Genomic DNA, 16,399 nt, shown 5'->3' on the forward strand with positions numbered 1-16,399 from the left:
CGGTGGTGCGTGCCGGGCAGGGTCCGGAGAGGTCCCGGCCGGTGCCGGTGCCGGTGCCGGTGCCGGTGCGGGAGGCGGCGCTGTCCCCCCCGGCCGGAAGCGGAAGTGACGCGGCCCCGAGCCCCCCACCCTCCCCCCCGCGACCCCCGGCAGCGGAGCGGCCGCCGCAGGTACCGGCACCGGGGGCAGAGAACGGGGGGCTCGGGCCGGCCCCGCCGCGCTGCGGGCAGGGACGGGGGCGGGCGGGCCGGGGCCCGTGCAGACCCCCGAGGGCCGGGCCGGGGGCAGCGGGGAGCTCCGTGGGTGCGGGGTCCCGGTGGGATCTCCCCGGGCAGGGCCTTGGGGCGGATGCGGAGGGACCCCGGTCCGCGGGAGTGACGGGGCCGCCCCGGGGGTTGTGCTCGTGGAGGGGACGGCGGGCGGACCCGGGGCCGTGCGGCGGGGGCAGTGCGGGATGCCGGGGCCGAGGGGGATGCCGGTGTCGGGGGAGTCCCCGCGTCCCGGGGTGGGGGGGGCCGTGGGGGGATGCCGGTGCTGCGGAAGGCTGCCCGGGGCCGGGAGAGGGCTGCGGGGGGAGGGTGCCGAGTCCTTGGGAGGACCCAGGGCCGCGGAGCGTCCGCGGCCGGGGGTCCCCGTGCTACCGCCGCTCCCCACAGGCCCGATGGACGCGGAGGCGCCCCGGGGGCTGTAGGACCCCCCCCCCCCCGCCCTCCCCACCCCAGCACCGGCAGCCGCGGCCGGGCCGGGCCGGGCTCCCGCCGTGCCGGGGGTCCCGCCGGTCCCCGCGTCCTCGCGCCATGTCGGGGGCCCTGAGCAAGCGCAGCGACCTGGCCAACGACAACCGGTGCCCGGGGCTGAGCCTGGGGCTGGCGGCGGCCCCCGACCCCCGCACCGGCCCCGGGGGGGCCCCGGCCGAGGAGCTGCCCGGCGCCGGGTGGGCGAAGGCCGGGCAGGACCAGAACCGCAACGAGCTCGAGCCGGGGCCGGGGCCGGGGCGGTCTCCCGGGGCGCACGGGGAGTCCCCCGGAGCCCTCGAGCCGGGGGTCCGGGCCCGCAATGCCCGGAACGCCGCCGGGAACCCGCGGGCTCTGCTGATCGGCGCCTCGGAGGAGGAGGAGGAGGATGAAGATGAGGAGGAGGACGAGGAGGAGGAGGACGGCGCCGGGGTCTCTCCGCCGGCTCTGGGCACGGAGCGGGCCCTGCGGGAGCCCCCGGGGCGCAGCGCCAGCCGCCTCTTCGGGGGGCCCGGCCCCGGCAGCGACGAGGACTCGAGCTGGGCCACGTTGAGCCAGGGCAGCCCCGGCAGCTCCCCCGATGAGCCAGGTGGGCACCGGCGGAGCCCCAGTGACTTATGGCTGCCCTGTGGAGCCCCACGGTGAGCTCTGGCTGTCCCACAGCTGCCCCATGGAGGCTTCTGACTTCTGACAATCTTTGGCTGCCCCACAGAGCCCGATGGCTGCCCCCACCTGCTCTTTCCCGCCGTGCCCCCCTGCTCCTATCAGCTCCACATCTCCCCAGTCCCTGGCTGTGTGCCCACTCCTACACTCCCAGCCCCCGGGTGCCATTCCTGCTCCCCCAGCTCCTGGGCACTGTTCTGTGTCCCCAGCCCCCATTAGTTCCATGCTCCCTTGTCCCTGCGGAGCCCTCCTGGGGCATCCCCATGTCCCTGGGCGGGGGGGCTGTGCGGGGCTGGGGCTGACCCCTCTGGCCCCCTGCCCTGCAGAGTCGCTGTGGCCGTGTGGCGCGGGAGCACACGGGGACCTGCCCCCCGGCTGGCTGCGGGTGCAGGACACCTCGGGCACCTACTACTGGCATGTCCCCACTGGGACCACGCAGTGGGAGCCCCCCGGCGGGCCCCACGAGAGCCCTTCCGATGGCAGCACCCCCACCGAGGGGCCCACCGTGAGTCGGGACTGAGAGGACTGGGCTTGGACTGGGAGGTGGCTGTGGGGCCACGGGAGTGGCTACAGGGCATGGGGTGGCCAGGACATGATGGTGCGGTGGTTGTGGGGGGCGCAGGGCACCCGTGGTGCGGGCTCTTGGGGTTACCATGGGGCTCTCATAGTGTGCTGTGGGGTGACTGGGGGGAACCATGGGGCACTTGTGGGGTGACTGGGGGCTGCCCTATGGAGCACCCTGACCCAGCCCCCTGCAGCTTTCCTGGACGAGCTTTGCCCCGGCCGAGACCTTCAACGATGGGGACTTGTGGAAGGTGAGAGGGGCTAGTGGATGGGAAGGGGTGGGGGGGTCAGTGCCCCCCAACCCCACAGAGCCCTCTTGCCCCTAGGACCCCACAGCTGAGGAGGAGGAGGAGGAGGAAGAGGAAGATGAGGAGCCAGGAGTGTCAGACCTGGAGATGCTGTCACCAGGCCCAGGATCACCAGGAGAGGGGTGCGGTGGGGGGCACAGGGACTGGGGGGACTCATGGGCAGAGCTGTGCCTGGGCCCTGTCGGGATGTGGGACACTGGGTGACAAGCAACAGAACGGAGAGAGGGTGTCCGGTGTGAAGTGGGAGCTGAGGGGGGCAGGGACCCAGGTGTGGGGCAGGGACCCAGGTGTGGGGCAGGGAAATGGGGTCTCAGGATGGGGGTTGGGCTTGAGGGACTCCCAGGATCTCAAGGCAGGGGTTTGGGGGGGAAAGTCTGAGGTACTCGGGGTGCAATGACTCAGGTATAGGATGCGAGGGATCCCAGGGGGCTTGCAGGAACAGGGTTTGGGAGTGAAGAGGCCCGAGCGTCAGGGTGCAGTCACTGATGCCCCTACCCTTCCCCTGCAGCATGGCCCTGAGCGAGGAGGATGTGCTGGACTCCAAGGTAGGGCCAGTCTCTCCTGACCCTCCCAGCCCACAGGGCCCCTTCCCGCTCCCGTGGGGTCTGGTGCACTGCAGGGGGCTGAGGCACCCACCGCAGGGATGCCCCAGGCTGTGTCACTGCATGGCAGGGGCTCGGCCCTGCCCCTCTGTGGGCTCCGCCCTGCCCCGAGGGCCCGGGGCTGTACAGACTGGGGCGCTGCGGGGCCGGGTTACTGCTGGGGGGCTGAGGCTGCACCCCACTGTCCCCCTGCCCCTCGCCATCTCTGCCCCACAGCCCCTGCCCCACACCACCCCTGCCTCATGCTCCGTGCCTTTCCTGCTGCGCGTCACTCCCTTCTCCACTGCCCCCAGCCCGTGCCATCCTTGCCCCACAGCCAGCCCCACACATGCCCCGCTGACTTCCATTCCCCCCTTGCCCCCAGGGCCTCCCGGTGCGCTCTCTGGGCTGGGTACAGCTGCGGGAGGAGGAGCTGGGTCCCGGCCGCAGCAGCAGCGCTGTCAGCGCCTGCATCCGGCAGCTCTCGGGGCCTCGTGAGGGCCCCCCCGGCACCTGGGGGGAGGTGAGTGACCCCAGACCCCCCCGTGCCCCACATCCATCCCACACCCTCCCTGCTGCCCCCCTGGCCCCTGGGGGGAAGTGAGTGACCCCAGACCCACCCCGTGCCCCACATCCATCCCACACCCTCCCCGCTGCCCCCCTGGCCCCTAGGGGAGCAAAATACCCTCCTGACCCTCCCGTGCCCCCAGGCACGGGCGCTGCTGCTGCTGGAGGAGCGCACGCTGAAGCTGGTGGACCCCCAGGACCGGGCCCTGCTGCACGCGCAGCCCGTGGGCGGCATCCGCGTGTGGGGCGTGGGGCGGCACGGCAGCAGGTGGGGGGCACGTGTGGGGCTGGGGCACGGGGATGCCCACGTGTGTGGAGATTGAGGTGGCACTGGTGTCCCGTGTGGACGGCACGGGGTTCTGGGGTCTGCAGGGGACTCGGTACATACAGGGCTGGGGATCCCGTGTACGTGGGCTGCAGGAATGGGGAGATCTGGTGTGTGGGCCCCCCATGGGACTTGGAGGTCCCACACGGTGTGGGCTGGGGGCTCTGGAATCCCATGTATGTGGGGCTGGGGGCCGTGGGGCTGGGGTCCCCACATGGGTGAGGTGTGGGGCTGCGGGGGTCACGTGTGCACAGGGCTGGGAGGTCCCACATGCGGATGTGGTCCCATGGGTTGGGCAGGCAGGGGCCATGGGGTCCCAGCAGTGAGCCCCCCGCAGAGAAGGGAACAGATCTGCTGCTCGGGGGTGTGGGCTGGGTACTGGGGGTGGGGGGGAGGGGGGCCCATGCCCGCCCTGGCACCCCCTAACCCTGCTCTGTCCCGCTGTGCTGCCGGGGACACAGGGAGAGGTATGGCTCCAACCTGCCCCCAGACCCCCAGTACCCCCAGTCCCGGCCCAGACTGGGTGGGGAGGGGACCGAGATGGTCCTGAGCATCCCCCTCCTCCCCCTCAGGGACTTTGCATACGTGGCCCGGGACCCCCTGACGCAGGTGCTGAAGTGCCACGTGTTCCGCTGCGAGGGGCCCGCCAGCGCCATCGCTGCTGGGCTGCACCGGGTCTGTGCTCAGGTGAGAACCCCAGACCTCCCCAGGACCCCTCAAACCGTGGCCTGCACCACGTCTGTGTCTAAGTGAGACCCCCCCCCAAAATTCGCCTGGGACCCCCCACTCTTGCCGGCACTGGTTCTGTGTCCAGGTAAAACCCTCCCAACCCTCTGCTGGGCTTCCCCCCAGACTGCCACCTTGGCCTGAGCTGAGTCTCTGCCTAGATGAGACCCCCAAAAAGCCCCTGAGAACCCCCCACCTGACCTGCACCAGGTCTGGGCCCAGGTGAGACACCCCCAAGACCCCCCAGGCCCAGGTAACCCACTCCAAAATCCCTTCCTTGGTCTGCACCACATCTGTGCCCAGGTGAGACCCCCAGAAACCCGCCAGGACTTGCCCTAGCCTGCACATCTGCACACAGGTGAGACCTCCAGGCCCCTCCAGCCGGCCCCTAGGGGTGAGCCCCTGCCCACCCCAGTGTCCCCACAGACCTGCCACAGGGCCCAGGGATCCCTGGGGGTCCCTGCAGGTGCCCAGGGTGTGACAGCCAGGAGGGCTGGGGGTGCCCCTTGTGTGACATCTGGGGGACTGTGGGTCACCGTGGGGGTCCCTGGAGGTCACTGTGGTGTGACACCTGGGAGGGCCCTGTCCCCCTGTCCCCCAGCTGACGGCGGAGCGGCGAAGTGCCCGGGCAGCAGGCAACGGCCTGGGGACAGACCCCCCCCGGCTGGGGGAGCCTCCCCTGCAGGGTACGGGGTTAGGGGGTACCTGTGAGAGAACTGGGGGGGCTCTGGGAGGGCATCTGGGGGTACCCCGGAGGGCATGGGGAGTCTGGGGGTAACTAGGAAGGGCTGGAGGACTGCTGGGGGATAGGACGACTGCAGGGGAGGGGGCCTGTGGGTCTGGAGGTTGCATTCTCTGGGGGAGGGCAGTTGGAAGGGAGGGTGGCTTTTAGGGAGGTTTGGGGGGTGTCTGACAATGTCCTCCACCACAGTAGGGCTCCTGGCCCCCAAGAGTAAGGCAGTACAATTGAGGGTGTTGGGAGTTCTGGGGGTGCTCTGAGGGAGTGTTGGGGTGCTCTGGGGGGTACTTGAAGGGCTCTGGGGAAGTCTGCCAGCGTCCAAGAGGTCTTGGGGGGTTTGGGTGCTGGGTGAGCACTGAGGGGTGGGAGGGGTTCTGGAGGGATGTTTGGGCTCTGGGGTGTTTTGGGGGGCTCTGGGGGTGTCTGACAGCGCCTCCCCCACAGTGGAGTTCCCAGCCCCCAAGAGTGAGGTGGTTCAGCGCTTCCCCGTGTGTTACCTGGGCTGTGTCCCCGTGGCCAAGCCAGTGGGTGAGTGGGGGACTCGAGGGGAAGGGGGAAGTGTCTCGGGGGGCTCCTCCGGCCCATGTGCAGCAGCTGTGGGGCGAGGGCACCCCCAGGGTTGCCCTGAGCCTCCCTGTGCCCCCCAGGCATGGATGTGATCAACGCGGCACTGGAGGCGGCGCTGGCCCCTGGCTCAGGGGAGCCCCCTGCGCCCACCCCCGTGGTGGTCAGTGTGGCCCCCGCCACCCTCACCATTGCTCACCGCCAGGTGTGTGCCCTCCTCGGACCCCCTGCCCTGGTACCCCCACCCACGCTCACTCTCACCAGGTGCATCCCCAGCTTGGACCACCACCCTGGGGCGACCCTGTCCCCCTCTGGGGAAATCTGTTGACCCCCATCCTCACTGGTGACCCCTTCTTGTTCTGGGGTCTGAGTGACCCTGTCACGTGCCAGAGGGGCTGCAGAGACTCCCCCCTTGTAGCAGGGAGCCACCATGGCTGCTTCCATTGTGTCCCCATCCCTCCACATCCCATGGGGCCTTGGGGAGCCCCCTCCCACCCTGGGGAGTGTGCTGAACCCTCCCCACCCCAGGGATTCACAGTGACCCCCCCCCACCCTTCCTGGTGGGTGCCTTAGTGACACTCCTGTGAGTGCCCTGCTGACCCTGTCCCCATCCTGGGGGTGTCTCGACGCCCCCCTCGCCATCATGTGGGTGCCCTGGTGACCCCTTCCCCTTGCCGTGGGTGCCCCAATGCCCGCTGCTTCTCCTCCTGTGGTGCCCGAGCTGTGGGTGCCCCGGTGACCCCCGTGCCCCCAGACAGAGGCGGTGCTGTGCGAGTGCCGCGTGCGGTTCCTGTCCTTCATGGGGGTGGGACGCGACGTCCGCGCCTTCGCCTTCATCATGGCCAGCGCCCCCGGCACCTTCCGCTGCCACATGGTGTGGTGCGAGCCCAACGCCGCGGGGCTCAGTGAGGCGCTGCAGGCCGCCTGCGTGGTGAGTGGCACCCCCGACCCCCCCCGGGCTGCCCCCGGCCCCGCTGACCCCCTCGCTCCCCACAGCTCCGCTACCAGAAGTGCCTGGACGCGCGGCCCCAGGCCTCCAGCTCCTGCCTGCCGGCCCCTCCGGCCGACTCGGTGGCGCGGCGGGTGGGCTCCTCCGTGCGCCGAGGGGTGCAGACCCTCCTGGGGACCCTCAAACCGCGGCGGGGAGGGGCGCAGACCCCGTGAGTGGGGCGAGGGCATGGGGGGCATGTGGCTGGGCAAGGCAGCGTCGGGGGGCAGGACCACGGACCCAACGCTCCGGGGCACAGAGTTACCCAGGGTGTTGGGTCGGGGGTCCTGTCCGCACCACTGCCCCCGCGGTGGGTCACGCCCCCCCCAAGGTCCCCAATGCATGTGGCGTAACGAGGGTCTGTGTTGTACTAAATCATTAATTAATAAACCCATTCCACCAGCCCGGCTTGGCTGCGTTTGGCCTCACACAGGGAGGAGCAGCAAGAGGAGGAAGGATGAGGGTGTTGGGTCTGGTTTGGGTTTTCTTAAGATGTGACAGAAGAGAGGCAGTGGGGTCTATCCATGCCTTATTAGGGGGGCGAAGGGAGTACAGGGATCACAGGCTGATCCCAATTGTGATCCCAGTGGGTGAGAATCAGGACAAGGAGGCGGGGCTGTGGGGCCCCAGCATCCCTGATTTGGGTCTCCCTAAATTGTTGTGGCTGAGAATTGCAGTAAGGAGGATGAAGGACAGTGTGGTCCATCACACCTATATGGGGGGGGGGTGATGGGAGCATAAGGACTATGTGCTGATCCTGATCCCAGTTCCAGTCCTCGTGGAGAGGATTAGGAGGGGTGGTGGTGTCCATTGTGCCTTTATTGTGTAACTGGTGGGACATGGGGACCACGTGCCAATCCCAGCCTCACTCCCAGTGACCTTGTACCAATCCCGCTCCCAGCCCCACTCCTGGTGTGACCTGTGCTGGCTACAATCCTGCTCCCTGTGTAACCGTGTCCCTGCCCTGCTTCCAGTGAGGCCACTGCTGACCCTGCTCCCAGCGTGACCACGTCCCAGGAGCTCCCGGTGTCACCATGTCCCAGGAGCTCCCGGTGTCACCACGTCCCAGGAGCTCCCGGTGTCACCATGTCCCGGGAGCTCCCGGTGTCACCACGTCCCAGCCCCTACTCCTGCCGGTCCTGGCTCAGCAGAGCCGCCGCTGGTGCCAGAGCTCCTGGATGCGCGGGAAGGGCAGCGCGGGGCGCAAGGGCCGGCAGAGCGCAGGGTCGGCAGCGCGGCCGGAGCGCAGGGCGCAGAGCAGAGCGGCCTTGCAGGGGCTGCCGCAGGGCTCGCGGGGCGGGTGCCCCTTGTGCAGGTGGAACCAGAAGAGCTGGAAGAGCGGCTCGTCGTCCTGCATGCGCCGCACCAGCCGGTCCCAGTCGGCCGGGAAGGCCGCGGGCAGCCCGTAGGCCTCGCGCGCGCCGTAGAGCCGCCGCCAGCGTGGGGCGGTCCCCGGGGGCGCCGCGTTGGCCTCCGTCAGGTTTAGGATGAAGGTCTCGTGGTCCAGGACCGCGTGGGAGCTGCCAGGGTAGGAGCCGGCCACCTCGTACACGCGGTACCCTGCAGCGGGAGGGACGGTCAGCACCGGGGAATCGGGGCGGCTTTGGGGGGACACACGGTGGGGGCTTGGGGCGCACCGGGATTGAGGTTGATGTAGGTGGTGACGCTTGGTGCGATGAAAGCGATGGAGACGGGACGTGACAGCGTCTCCTCATCGTAGAACAACTCGAACTCATCCAGGTGTGTGTGCCCGAAAAACTGCGCCGCGATGGTGCCCTCGAACCTGCCAGGGTGGGTGAGCGGGGGGTGGCATCCCCAGAGCCCCACCCTGGAACCCCAACCCGAGCCTGGCCCTGAGGTCTGGTATGTGGGGTGGGGGTGCAGGATACATGGGGTGGGAGTCTGGCGCATGGGATGGCACACGGAGAGAGAGCCCAGGGTGGCGGGTGAAGTCTGGTGTAGAGGTCCAGCATATGGGGCAGGGGTCTGTTGCGTAGGGCAGGGGGACCACGTGTGGGATGGGAGTTCAGGCTCTGGCTTGTGGGGTGGGGGGTCTGGTGTGGGGGTCGAGGGCACACAGACAGGGGTCTAGCACACGGGGTTGGAGGCCAGGGCATGGAATGGGGGTCTGGCACGTGGGGTGGGGTCTGGGCAGGGGTCAGGCACTGACCTGCTGACGATGCGGTAGTAGTTCCAGCTCCAGCTGTGCAGACAGTGGGCTGGGGGGATGTGCCCGATGATGTGCACCTGTGGGCAGGGAGCCAGGGCTGGGGGTTTGCCCAGGGCCCACTGGGACCCCCCATGTCCCCACAGAACCCCCCCACACCTTCTCCCCATCACGCTCAGCATCTGCCAGGACCCCCATGAGCCACTGGAGCTGCCCTGCAGGGTCAGTGGCGTTGATGAGAAGCCAGAAGTTGGCCTGGGAGCAGAAGTTCATGTTGAGGGAGACGAGGCGCAGCCCAGGCCAGACCTGTGCTGTGTAGAACCCACCAGCCCTGTGTGGAAAAGGGAGGTCAGTGCTGCGTCCCCTGAGACACAGACCCTGCACCCATCCCACAGACCCCCAGCTCTCTGCCACCTGCACTGCCCACCCTCCTACAGCCCCCAGCCTGGAGTTCCTGTTACCCCACAGCCCTCTCTGTATCCCAGCCAGCCATGACGCCCCTCCTTGCACCTCTCCCCGCCACGAAGCTGAGAAATCTGCAGCCGGCCCCAGCTAACCTGGTACCCCCACTGGCCCTCAAACGTGGAGACCGTGCTGTGTCCTGCTAGTCCTGAACCCCCAGTAGCCCAGAGTCCCCTGCTCTGAGCCTCCAGTCTGTGCTACTGCAGCTCCCAGAGCACCTGACAGCCCAGAGCCCCCCCAGTCTGAAGCCTGCCAGCACTGTGTCCCCTGATCCCTGGTACCCCAAATGCCACAGACCCCGGCCCCCAGTAGCCTAGAACGCCCGCCCCTGTGCCCTCCTACCCCCACAAACTGTCCATCCCCAGACCCTGAATGGATGGAGCCCTCCCCCCAGCCTCTTGCCCACCGCAGGGTGTGCAGGGCACCGGGGGGCAGCCAGTGCTGCCAGGCCTCGGCCATGGCGTCGTACAGCCACGCGGCCGAGCGGTTGCCCCGCACGTAGGGCGGCGGGAAGGCGTTCACCGGCGTGGCCTCGTGGTTGCCCACGGCGGGGAAGACGCGCAGCCCCCCGAGGCGGGCGCGCAGCAGGGCCGTCACCGTGCGCAGCGCCCGCAGCTGGTCCCCGCGGCTCTGCTGCCACACGTCGTGCGCGGGGATGTCCCCGGTCCAGTACGCCGCCGCGAAGCCGCCGGTGCCGTTCCCGGTGCTGTTGGGGAGCTGGGCCAGCAGCACGTCGATGGTGCGCAGGGGCAGGTCGCACTTGCTGTAGGAGCCCCAGAAGCCCGCCGCCCCCGGCCCCTCGCGGGGCGCCCCGCGGCAGCACAGCGGGTCGGGGCAGGCGGCAGCGCTGCCCGGCACGTACTGACGGTCCCAGTGCAGGTCCGTGAGGAAGAGGATGCGGGCCGTGGGCGCTCCGGGCGGCGGCGGCGCGGGGGGCCGCACGGGTGGCTTGGGGGCGGCAGGCAGGGACAGGTTCCAGGCGCCCAGGATGTCCCAGTGGCCGCAGCGGGGGCCCAGCAAGAGCCCGCAGGCCTCGGGCGGGCGCAGCACGGAGCGAGCCCAGGCGGCCACCACGTCGCCCTGGAAGAGCTGGACGGCCTGGCGGCACACGGGCGGCCGCGCCAGCCGCAGCTCCTGGCACAGCCGCGACGCCACGCGCCCCACGCGGGCCACGTTCGGCTCCAGCTGCAGGGGGATGGACACCGGCATGGTCCCGGCACCTCCTGCCATCCCCGCTGCCCTCCACCCACCGGCTGCCCAGGACAGACCCTGCACGCTGAACTCAGCTGCTGCCACTGGCCCGTGCCCGTCGGCATCGCCGGGAGGGGAACGGCTACACCGGGAGGGGCACGGCACCGCCCGGGAGGCGCACGGCACCCCAGCTGCCATCACTGTGCCGCACCCAGCGGCTCCCCGGTATGGCCCCCCGGCTCCTGTCACTGTCCCACACCCGCCGGCCACCCCCGCCCACTCAGCTGGATATCCCGAGGCCAGAAGGGACCCACAGGGTCCCCCAGCCCCTCTGCTCCCCAGCCCGGTGCCCTCCTCCCTCCCTTCCCGTCCCCGCCCCAGCCTGTCCCCGCTCCTGTTCCTGTCCCCGCCCGTCCCCGTTCCCCCGAGCGGAGCCGCTGGCACGACCCCGCCCATCTCCGCCTCCGTCCCTGTTGCTCTTTCAGCCGTCCCAGCCTGTCATTCTCCCCGTCCTCGCCCGTCCTGATCCCAACCCGTCCCTGTCCCCATTCCCAACCCGGTCTCGTGCCTGTCACAAGCCCCGACCTGCCCCGGCCCGTCACGAGGGACTGGCCCGGCCTGTCCCTGTCCTGTCCCGTCCCTGTCCTGTGCCTGTCCCTGTTCTGTCCCATCCCTGTCCCGTCCGTCCCTGTCCTGTCCCTGTCCTGTCCCGCCCCGTCCCCTCTGTCCCCGTTCCCGTCCCATTCCTGTCGCCCCCGCTCTTCCCGTCCTGGTGTCCCGGTGTCCACCCATCCATCCCTGTGCCTCGCCCGGTGTTCCGGCGTCCCCCCGGTGCCAGCCGGTGCCCCCTGTGTCCCGGCACTCGCCGGTCCCCCGTGCCCACCTGCAGCGCCAGGTCCAGCGCCCCGAAGAGCACCCGGCAGGCCGGGCACGACACGTTCCGCCAGCCCCAGCGCGGCGCCGCCGCCACCAGCTGCTCCTCGGGCCCGGGCGGCGACCCCGCGGTCACGGGCAGCGCCAGCAGCGCCAGCGCGGCCAGGGCCAGCGGCAGCGGTGGCCGCGGTGGCCGCGGTGGCCGCGGTGGCAGCGGGGCCCGAACCCCGGCGGCCATGGCCGAGCGAGGGGCGGGGCCGGCTCGGGGGCGGGGCCGAGTGCCGCCATTTATGGGTGAGGGGGCGGGGCAAGGACGGAGAAGGGGCGGGGCCAAGGTCAGGCGGGGCGTGGGCCCGCCCCCGGCGCAATGGCCGAGGGGCTGGGGGCGTGGCCATAAAGGGGGCGTGACCAATGCCCGCGGGGCTGGGCGTGGCCACCCGGGGCGGGGAGCCGTATGCAAATGCAGGAGCCGGGCCGACGCAAAGAGCGCGAGGCATGATGGGAGATGGAGTCCTGGGGCCGCCGGCGCTCCCCGGGGTGCCCCTCCGCTGGGGTCCCCTCCTCCGCGCACGGTCCCCCCCCGGGGCGGCACTGGGCGCACCGGGCCCGGGGGTCCATGCCCCCAGCCGCCGCCGCCGGGCTCGGCGGTTCCCGCAGAGGAGGGTCCCAGCCCGCAGCCCCCCGAGCCCCGCGCGGTGCCGCCCCCACGTCCCGCCCGGAGCTGCCCCGCGGAGCCTCCGTGCCGGCGGGGCAGGAGCGCTGGGAGCAGCGGCGTAGGTGGGCACGGGGTCAGTTTATTGTGACCGTAGCCGGGGAGCAGCGCGGGGAGACCCCGGGCTGAGCTGGGCTGGGGGTTCCTCGACCTCCCTCAGCCTCCGACCTGCCCGGCCCCAAGGGTCCTCCGGCGCGCCCCTCGCCCCCACCCAGCCGGGGCTCGGGGCCACTGGGATTGAGCGGGGAGTGGGTGGGCAAGGGTGTCCCGGGAGGGCGGGCGGCTGGGGGGGCACCGGAGGGGGGCACGGAGGTGCTGGCAGGGCAGGGGTTCATGCTCAGGGGCGATCTGCTGGGGGTGTCCAGCTCGGGGGCGGCCAGGCACTGCTGTCAGGGCACCTAAGGGGGGCTAGCTCAGGGGTCCCAGGCTGCTGAGGATGCTGTAGCTGAACTTGGACAGAAAGGTGTTGGCCTTGGGGGCTGGTGGGGGTCCAGCTGGCGTGGGCCCCAGGCACTGGTGTTGGAGGGCTTAGGGGGCTCCAGCTCGGGGGTGCCGGCTCAGGGGGGTCCCAGGCTGCTGACGGTGGTGTAGCTGAACTTGGAGAGCGAGGCGCTGGCCATGGGGGGCTCGTCCTCGGGCGGGCGGCGGGGGCAGGCGCGGCGGCACCCCCAGCCTGCGCAGGTGGCCCCGAAGGCCTTGCGGAAGCGGCGGTTCATGAAGCAGTAGATGAGGGGGTTGGCGCAGGCGGAGGTGTAGGACAGCAGGTGGATGAAGGCGATGGGGGTGCCCGAGAGCGCCCGCTGGGCTGCCCGCGGGGCAAAGGCACGCCAGGTGTTGGCGGCGAAGATGGGCAGCCAGCAGAGGAAGAACATGGCCACGATGACCACCAGCATGCGGATCACGCGCCGCTTGGCCGCCAGCTGGGCCCCCGAGCTGTTGATGCGGGCTCGGTCGTGCTGCGCGGCCGCCCCCAGCGCCCGCAGCTCCAGCGCTGCGCCCGGACGCGACAGCTGCAGGTAGCACCCGTCACCCTCATCGCACGTGGGCGCCGAGTCCCCCCCGATGCCACGCTGGCCTGCGGAGTGAGGAGGCATGGTCACGGCCACGGCACTGCAGGGACACGCTGCATCCCAGCACCGCGGGAGCATCCTCCAGGAGAATGGGATGGGGTGCAGGGGACATGGAAATGGCAATGGCACCGTGGGGACATGCTGCATCCCACGGCTACAAGGAGGTCCCCGGGAAAGGGGGGTGTCCCTGAGGAGCACACTGCTGTGGGGAGCAGGGGTGAGGGCTCAGCCCTGCCTCTCCTGCTAGGGTGGGCACTCTGCCCACACAGGAGTCACGCCGAGCAGGAGTCGCCCCCAGCGTCACCCCCGCCCCTTCCCCTCACCTGCCACCTCCCTCTTGACGTCCAGCTCGAAGTGGATGCCGCGGTAGAGCTCGCGGGAGATGAGCCCGTACGCCACCGTCATCACCACGCCCGGGATGAAGAAGAGCACGAGGAGCAGCAGGACGTACCTGGGACAGGTGGCCCCCGTCACCTGGCGTCCCCTCACGCCCGCGTCCCCCCTCCCTCCCCGGGACTCACCAGACCTGCCGGACGCGCTCGCTGGGCCAGTGGTGCGTGCACTGCGCGGGGGGCGGGCGCGGGGCCGCGGGCCGCGTGGTGCTGTACACGGCGTAGGGCAGCATCAGCAGCGCCGCCAGCGCCCAGGTGCCCGCGATGACGCGGCACGCGTGGGACCGCGTCTGCCAGGCGCGCGACTGCAGCGGGTTGCAGATGGCACTGTAGCGCTCGATGGCGATGGCCACCAGGCTGAAGGTGGACACGGCCACCGAGACCCCTGCGGGTGGCGGGGGGCGTCAGTGGGCATGGCGTGACACTGCGGTCCCCGCCTCCTCCTGAGGCCCCCCCGCTGTATTCCATGCACCCATGAGGCGGGGATAACCCTCCGCGTACCCACGGGGGAGGGACGAGCCCCTCCCTGCGCCCCCAGGTACCGACAAGGCCGGGATGAGGCCCCCCCCGCCGTCCCCACCCCACCCACGAGGGAGGGACAAGCCCCCGCCGTGCCCCACCCTACCCATGAGGTAGGCGACGAGCTTGCAGACGACGTCGCCGAAGATGAAGGCGCCCATGAGGCCGGGCAGCAGGGTGAAGGGCATGCAGCACAGCGCCAGGAGCAGGTCACTCAGGGCCAGGGACAGCAGGAAGCAGTTGGTGACGGTGCGCAGCCGCCGGTTCAGCGCCAGCACGGCCACCACCAGCGCGTTGCCCCCGACGCTCAGCACGAAGATCAGCACGTACAGCACCACGCGCACCGCCACGTCCAGCTCTGCGGGCAGCGGGGCACGGCGCTGCACTGGCACCCCGCGGGCACCCCAGAGGCGCTCCGGGTTCACCCCAGAGGCACTCCGGGTGCACCCCAGAGGCACTGCGGGTTCATCCCAGAGGCACCCCGGTTCACCCCAGAGGCGCTCCGGGTTCACCCCAGAGGCACTCCGGGTGCACCCCAGAGGCACTGCGGGTTCATCCCAGAGGCACCCCGGTTCACCCCAGAGGCACTGCGGGTTCACCCCAGAGGCACTGCGGGTTCACCCCAGAGGCACTGCGGGTTCACCCCAGAGGCACCCCGGTGCACCCCAGAGGCGCCCAGGTGGCACCCCAGAGGCACTCTGAAAGCACTCCCGAGGCCACCACAGAGACTCTCCCACGGCACCCCAAGGGTAGCTCGGTGGCCCCCCAGACACGCTCTGAAGGCACCCCACAGGCGCCCCAGCACAGGCCCGGGCACTGGGACACCGGGGGTCCGACGTGACCAGCGCAAGCTCGCTGGAGACCCATCAGATGAGTGCATCGTTTCCCACCCCCCGTGTGGCAGCCGCCGGGATTTGGGGTGAACCCCACGATCCTCGGCTCAATTCCTTGAGGCTGAGGGACCCTCATCCAGGTGGGTGCCCCCATCCTGCCCACCCTCCGCCTCGGTGCTGAGCTACGGCTCCCCCGCCGGCGCGGGGACCGGGGACGTCCTGCCCGGAGAGCGGAGTGACAAGTCGGAGCAGGGGCCCCAGGCGGGGGCTGGGATGAGGTTCGGGCTCTTGGTTCTGGCGGAGGGTGGGATGTGGGCGTCCCAGTCGAGGGTCCAGCTGGAGGTCCCGGCCCCGGCAGTGGGGAAGGGGTGCGGGGCGGGCGCTGTCTGTGTCCGTGGAGTCCCTGTTGGAGTCCCCTCCGCCCTCCTGCTGCCACCGGCACAGCCCGGCGTGTTCCCCCAGGCAGCGCCGAGATCCGCATCGGAATCCCTGGGCAGTGCCGGGGCCCCCGAGCCCGCGGCCGGGGCGCGGGGATCGGGGATGACGGGTGCGATGGGGGGCACGGCGGGGAACGGGAGCGGCAGCGGTCGGGGACCGGGAGAACCGGAGCGCAGGGCGGCGGGCACCGGGGTGGCACGGCGGGACGAAGCGGGGTGCCGGCGTGCCGGGGGGCACAGGGCCGGGCACGAAGCGGGGGTTCCTTCCCGGGTCCATCCCGCTCCTTCCCCCCGCCCCCGCTCTCACCTCTGGGCGCCGGGGGCCCGCGGAGGCCCCTGCGGAGGAGGTCGCAGACCGAGCCGTTGGTCCCGTTGCCGGTGCCGGGTCCGTTGCCGGTGCCGTTCCCGGAGCGGCAGAGCATCTCCTGCAGCGATTCGTTGAGGGGCCGGGGGTCCATGGCGGGGACCCCCCGCCTTCCCCCGCCCCTCCTCCGGCAGGAGGCACCGGGAAGGATCAGGCACCGGGAGGCTCCGGGAGGGACGAGGCTCCGATCCGCTCGGAGCCGCCGGTGGATAAGCGGGGGCGGCGCCCGGCGCGGGGCGGGCCGGGGGCGGGGGGCGGTGGCGGCGGCGGGGGGAGCCCGGGGGGTGCTGGGGGGCGCGGTGGAGGCGGGAACAGGGGGAGCCCGGGACGGTGGGGGACGGGCGGGGCCATGGAGAGTACCGGGAGCGCGTCTCGGGGAGTACCGGGCTGCAGCCGGAGTCCCGGGCGGGTCGGGCAGCTTCGGGGGGGCTCGCCGGGAGCGCTCGTGAGGCACCGGGCGACGGCGACGGCCGTCACCGCGATGTCTGTCACCGCGTCCCTGCGGCTGCCCCGGGACGGCCCGGCGGGGCTGGGGGTCCCGAGCTGTTCACGGCTCCGAAACTCCGTGACCCTGACCCGTCCCCATCCCGGCTCCTTCCTCGTCCCTGTCCCCGTCCCGC

General features: G+C 71.2%; 3 protein-coding genes across 5 annotated transcripts; 1 reads left to right on the forward strand and 2 right to left on the reverse strand.

Annotated features, from left to right (window-relative positions):
- The first annotated feature begins 76 nt into the window (after positions 1-76).
- Positions 77-7,161, forward strand: APBB1 (amyloid beta precursor protein binding family B member 1). Of its 2 annotated transcripts, XM_053934216.1 has the most exons (14): positions 99-170; positions 657-1,323; positions 1,724-1,902; positions 2,156-2,212; positions 2,288-2,391; positions 2,778-2,814; positions 3,236-3,373; positions 3,561-3,685; positions 4,315-4,429; positions 5,070-5,154; positions 5,652-5,735; positions 5,855-5,976; positions 6,526-6,702; positions 6,768-7,161. In XM_053934216.1, exons 2-14 carry the CDS (start codon positions 798-800, stop codon positions 6,933-6,935), a joined length of 1,917 nt encoding a protein of 638 aa, XP_053790191.1. In that variant the 5' UTR covers positions 99-170; positions 657-797; the 3' UTR covers positions 6,936-7,161. The 2 variants fall into 2 exon arrangements, with proteins under 2 accessions (XP_053790192.1, XP_053790191.1); XM_053934217.1 differs by lacking the exon at positions 3,236-3,373 and having other exon boundaries at positions 77-170.
- Positions 7,162-7,560: 399 nt separating this feature from the next.
- On the reverse strand, positions 7,561-11,690 carry SMPD1 (sphingomyelin phosphodiesterase 1). The gene is made up of 6 exons (XM_053931977.1): positions 11,463-11,690; positions 9,795-10,573; positions 9,086-9,257; positions 8,930-9,006; positions 8,397-8,542; positions 7,561-8,319 (listed from the first exon to the last, which is right to left on the reverse strand). The coding sequence occupies exons 1-6, from the start codon at positions 11,688-11,690 to the stop codon at positions 7,904-7,906; spliced, it is 1,818 nt and encodes a 605-aa protein (XP_053787952.1). The 3' UTR covers positions 7,561-7,903.
- Positions 11,691-12,226: 536 nt separating this feature from the next.
- On the reverse strand, positions 12,227-16,196 carry CCKBR (cholecystokinin B receptor). Of its 2 annotated transcripts, XM_053934222.1 has the most exons (6): positions 16,140-16,196; positions 15,723-15,840; positions 14,252-14,503; positions 13,756-14,011; positions 13,558-13,685; positions 12,227-13,239 (listed from the first exon to the last, which is right to left on the reverse strand). In XM_053934222.1, exons 2-6 carry the CDS (start codon positions 15,835-15,837, stop codon positions 12,722-12,724), a joined length of 1,269 nt encoding a protein of 422 aa, XP_053790197.1. In that variant the 5' UTR covers positions 15,838-15,840; positions 16,140-16,196; the 3' UTR covers positions 12,227-12,721. The 2 variants fall into 2 exon arrangements, with proteins under 2 accessions (XP_053790197.1, XP_053790195.1); XM_053934220.1 differs by lacking the exon at positions 16,140-16,196 and having other exon boundaries at positions 15,723-15,979.
- Positions 16,197-16,399: the final 203 nt, after the last annotated feature.

Source organism: Vidua chalybeata, chromosome 2 (assembly GCF_026979565.1).
Source record: "Vidua chalybeata isolate OUT-0048 chromosome 2, bVidCha1 merged haplotype, whole genome shotgun sequence".
NCBI lineage: Eukaryota > Metazoa > Chordata > Aves > Passeriformes > Viduidae > Vidua > Vidua chalybeata.

What these genes read in the sequence shown, in the direction of transcription:
- APBB1 (XM_053934216.1), top strand. Translation starts at nt 798, where the DNA reads ATGTCGGGGGCCCTGAGCAAGCGCAGCGACCTGGCCAACGACAACCGG. An exon ending in ACGATGGGGACTTGTGGAAG is followed by an intron (nt 2,213 to 2,287) that starts GTGAGAGGGGCT and finishes TCTTGCCCCTAG; the next exon opens with GACCCCACAGCTGAGGAGGA. An exon ending in TCACCATTGCTCACCGCCAG is followed by an intron (nt 5,977 to 6,525) that starts GTGTGTGCCCTC and finishes CCGTGCCCCCAG; the next exon opens with ACAGAGGCGGTGCTGTGCGA.
- SMPD1 (XM_053931977.1), bottom strand. Translation starts at nt 11,690, where the DNA reads ATGGCCGCCGGGGTTCGGGCCCCGCTGCCACCGCGGCCACCGCGGCCA. An exon ending in TACTACCGCATCGTCAGCAG is followed by an intron (nt 8,543 to 8,929) that starts GTCAGTGCCTGA and finishes CCACCCTGGCAG; the next exon opens with GTTCGAGGGCACCATCGCGG. An exon ending in CTACATCAACCTCAATCCCG is followed by an intron (nt 8,320 to 8,396) that starts GTGCGCCCCAAG and finishes CTCCCGCTGCAG; the next exon opens with GGTACCGCGTGTACGAGGTG.
- CCKBR (XM_053934220.1), bottom strand. Translation starts at nt 15,873, where the DNA reads ATGGACCCCCGGCCCCTCAACGAATCGCTGCAGGAGATGCTCTGCCGC. An exon ending in CGGGCCCCCGGCGCCCAGAG is followed by an intron (nt 14,504 to 15,722) that starts GTGAGAGCGGGG and finishes CGCTGCCCGCAG; the next exon opens with AGCTGGACGTGGCGGTGCGC. An exon ending in GAGCGCGTCCGGCAGGTCTG is followed by an intron (nt 13,686 to 13,755) that starts GTGAGTCCCGGG and finishes CACCTGTCCCAG; the next exon opens with GTACGTCCTGCTGCTCCTCG.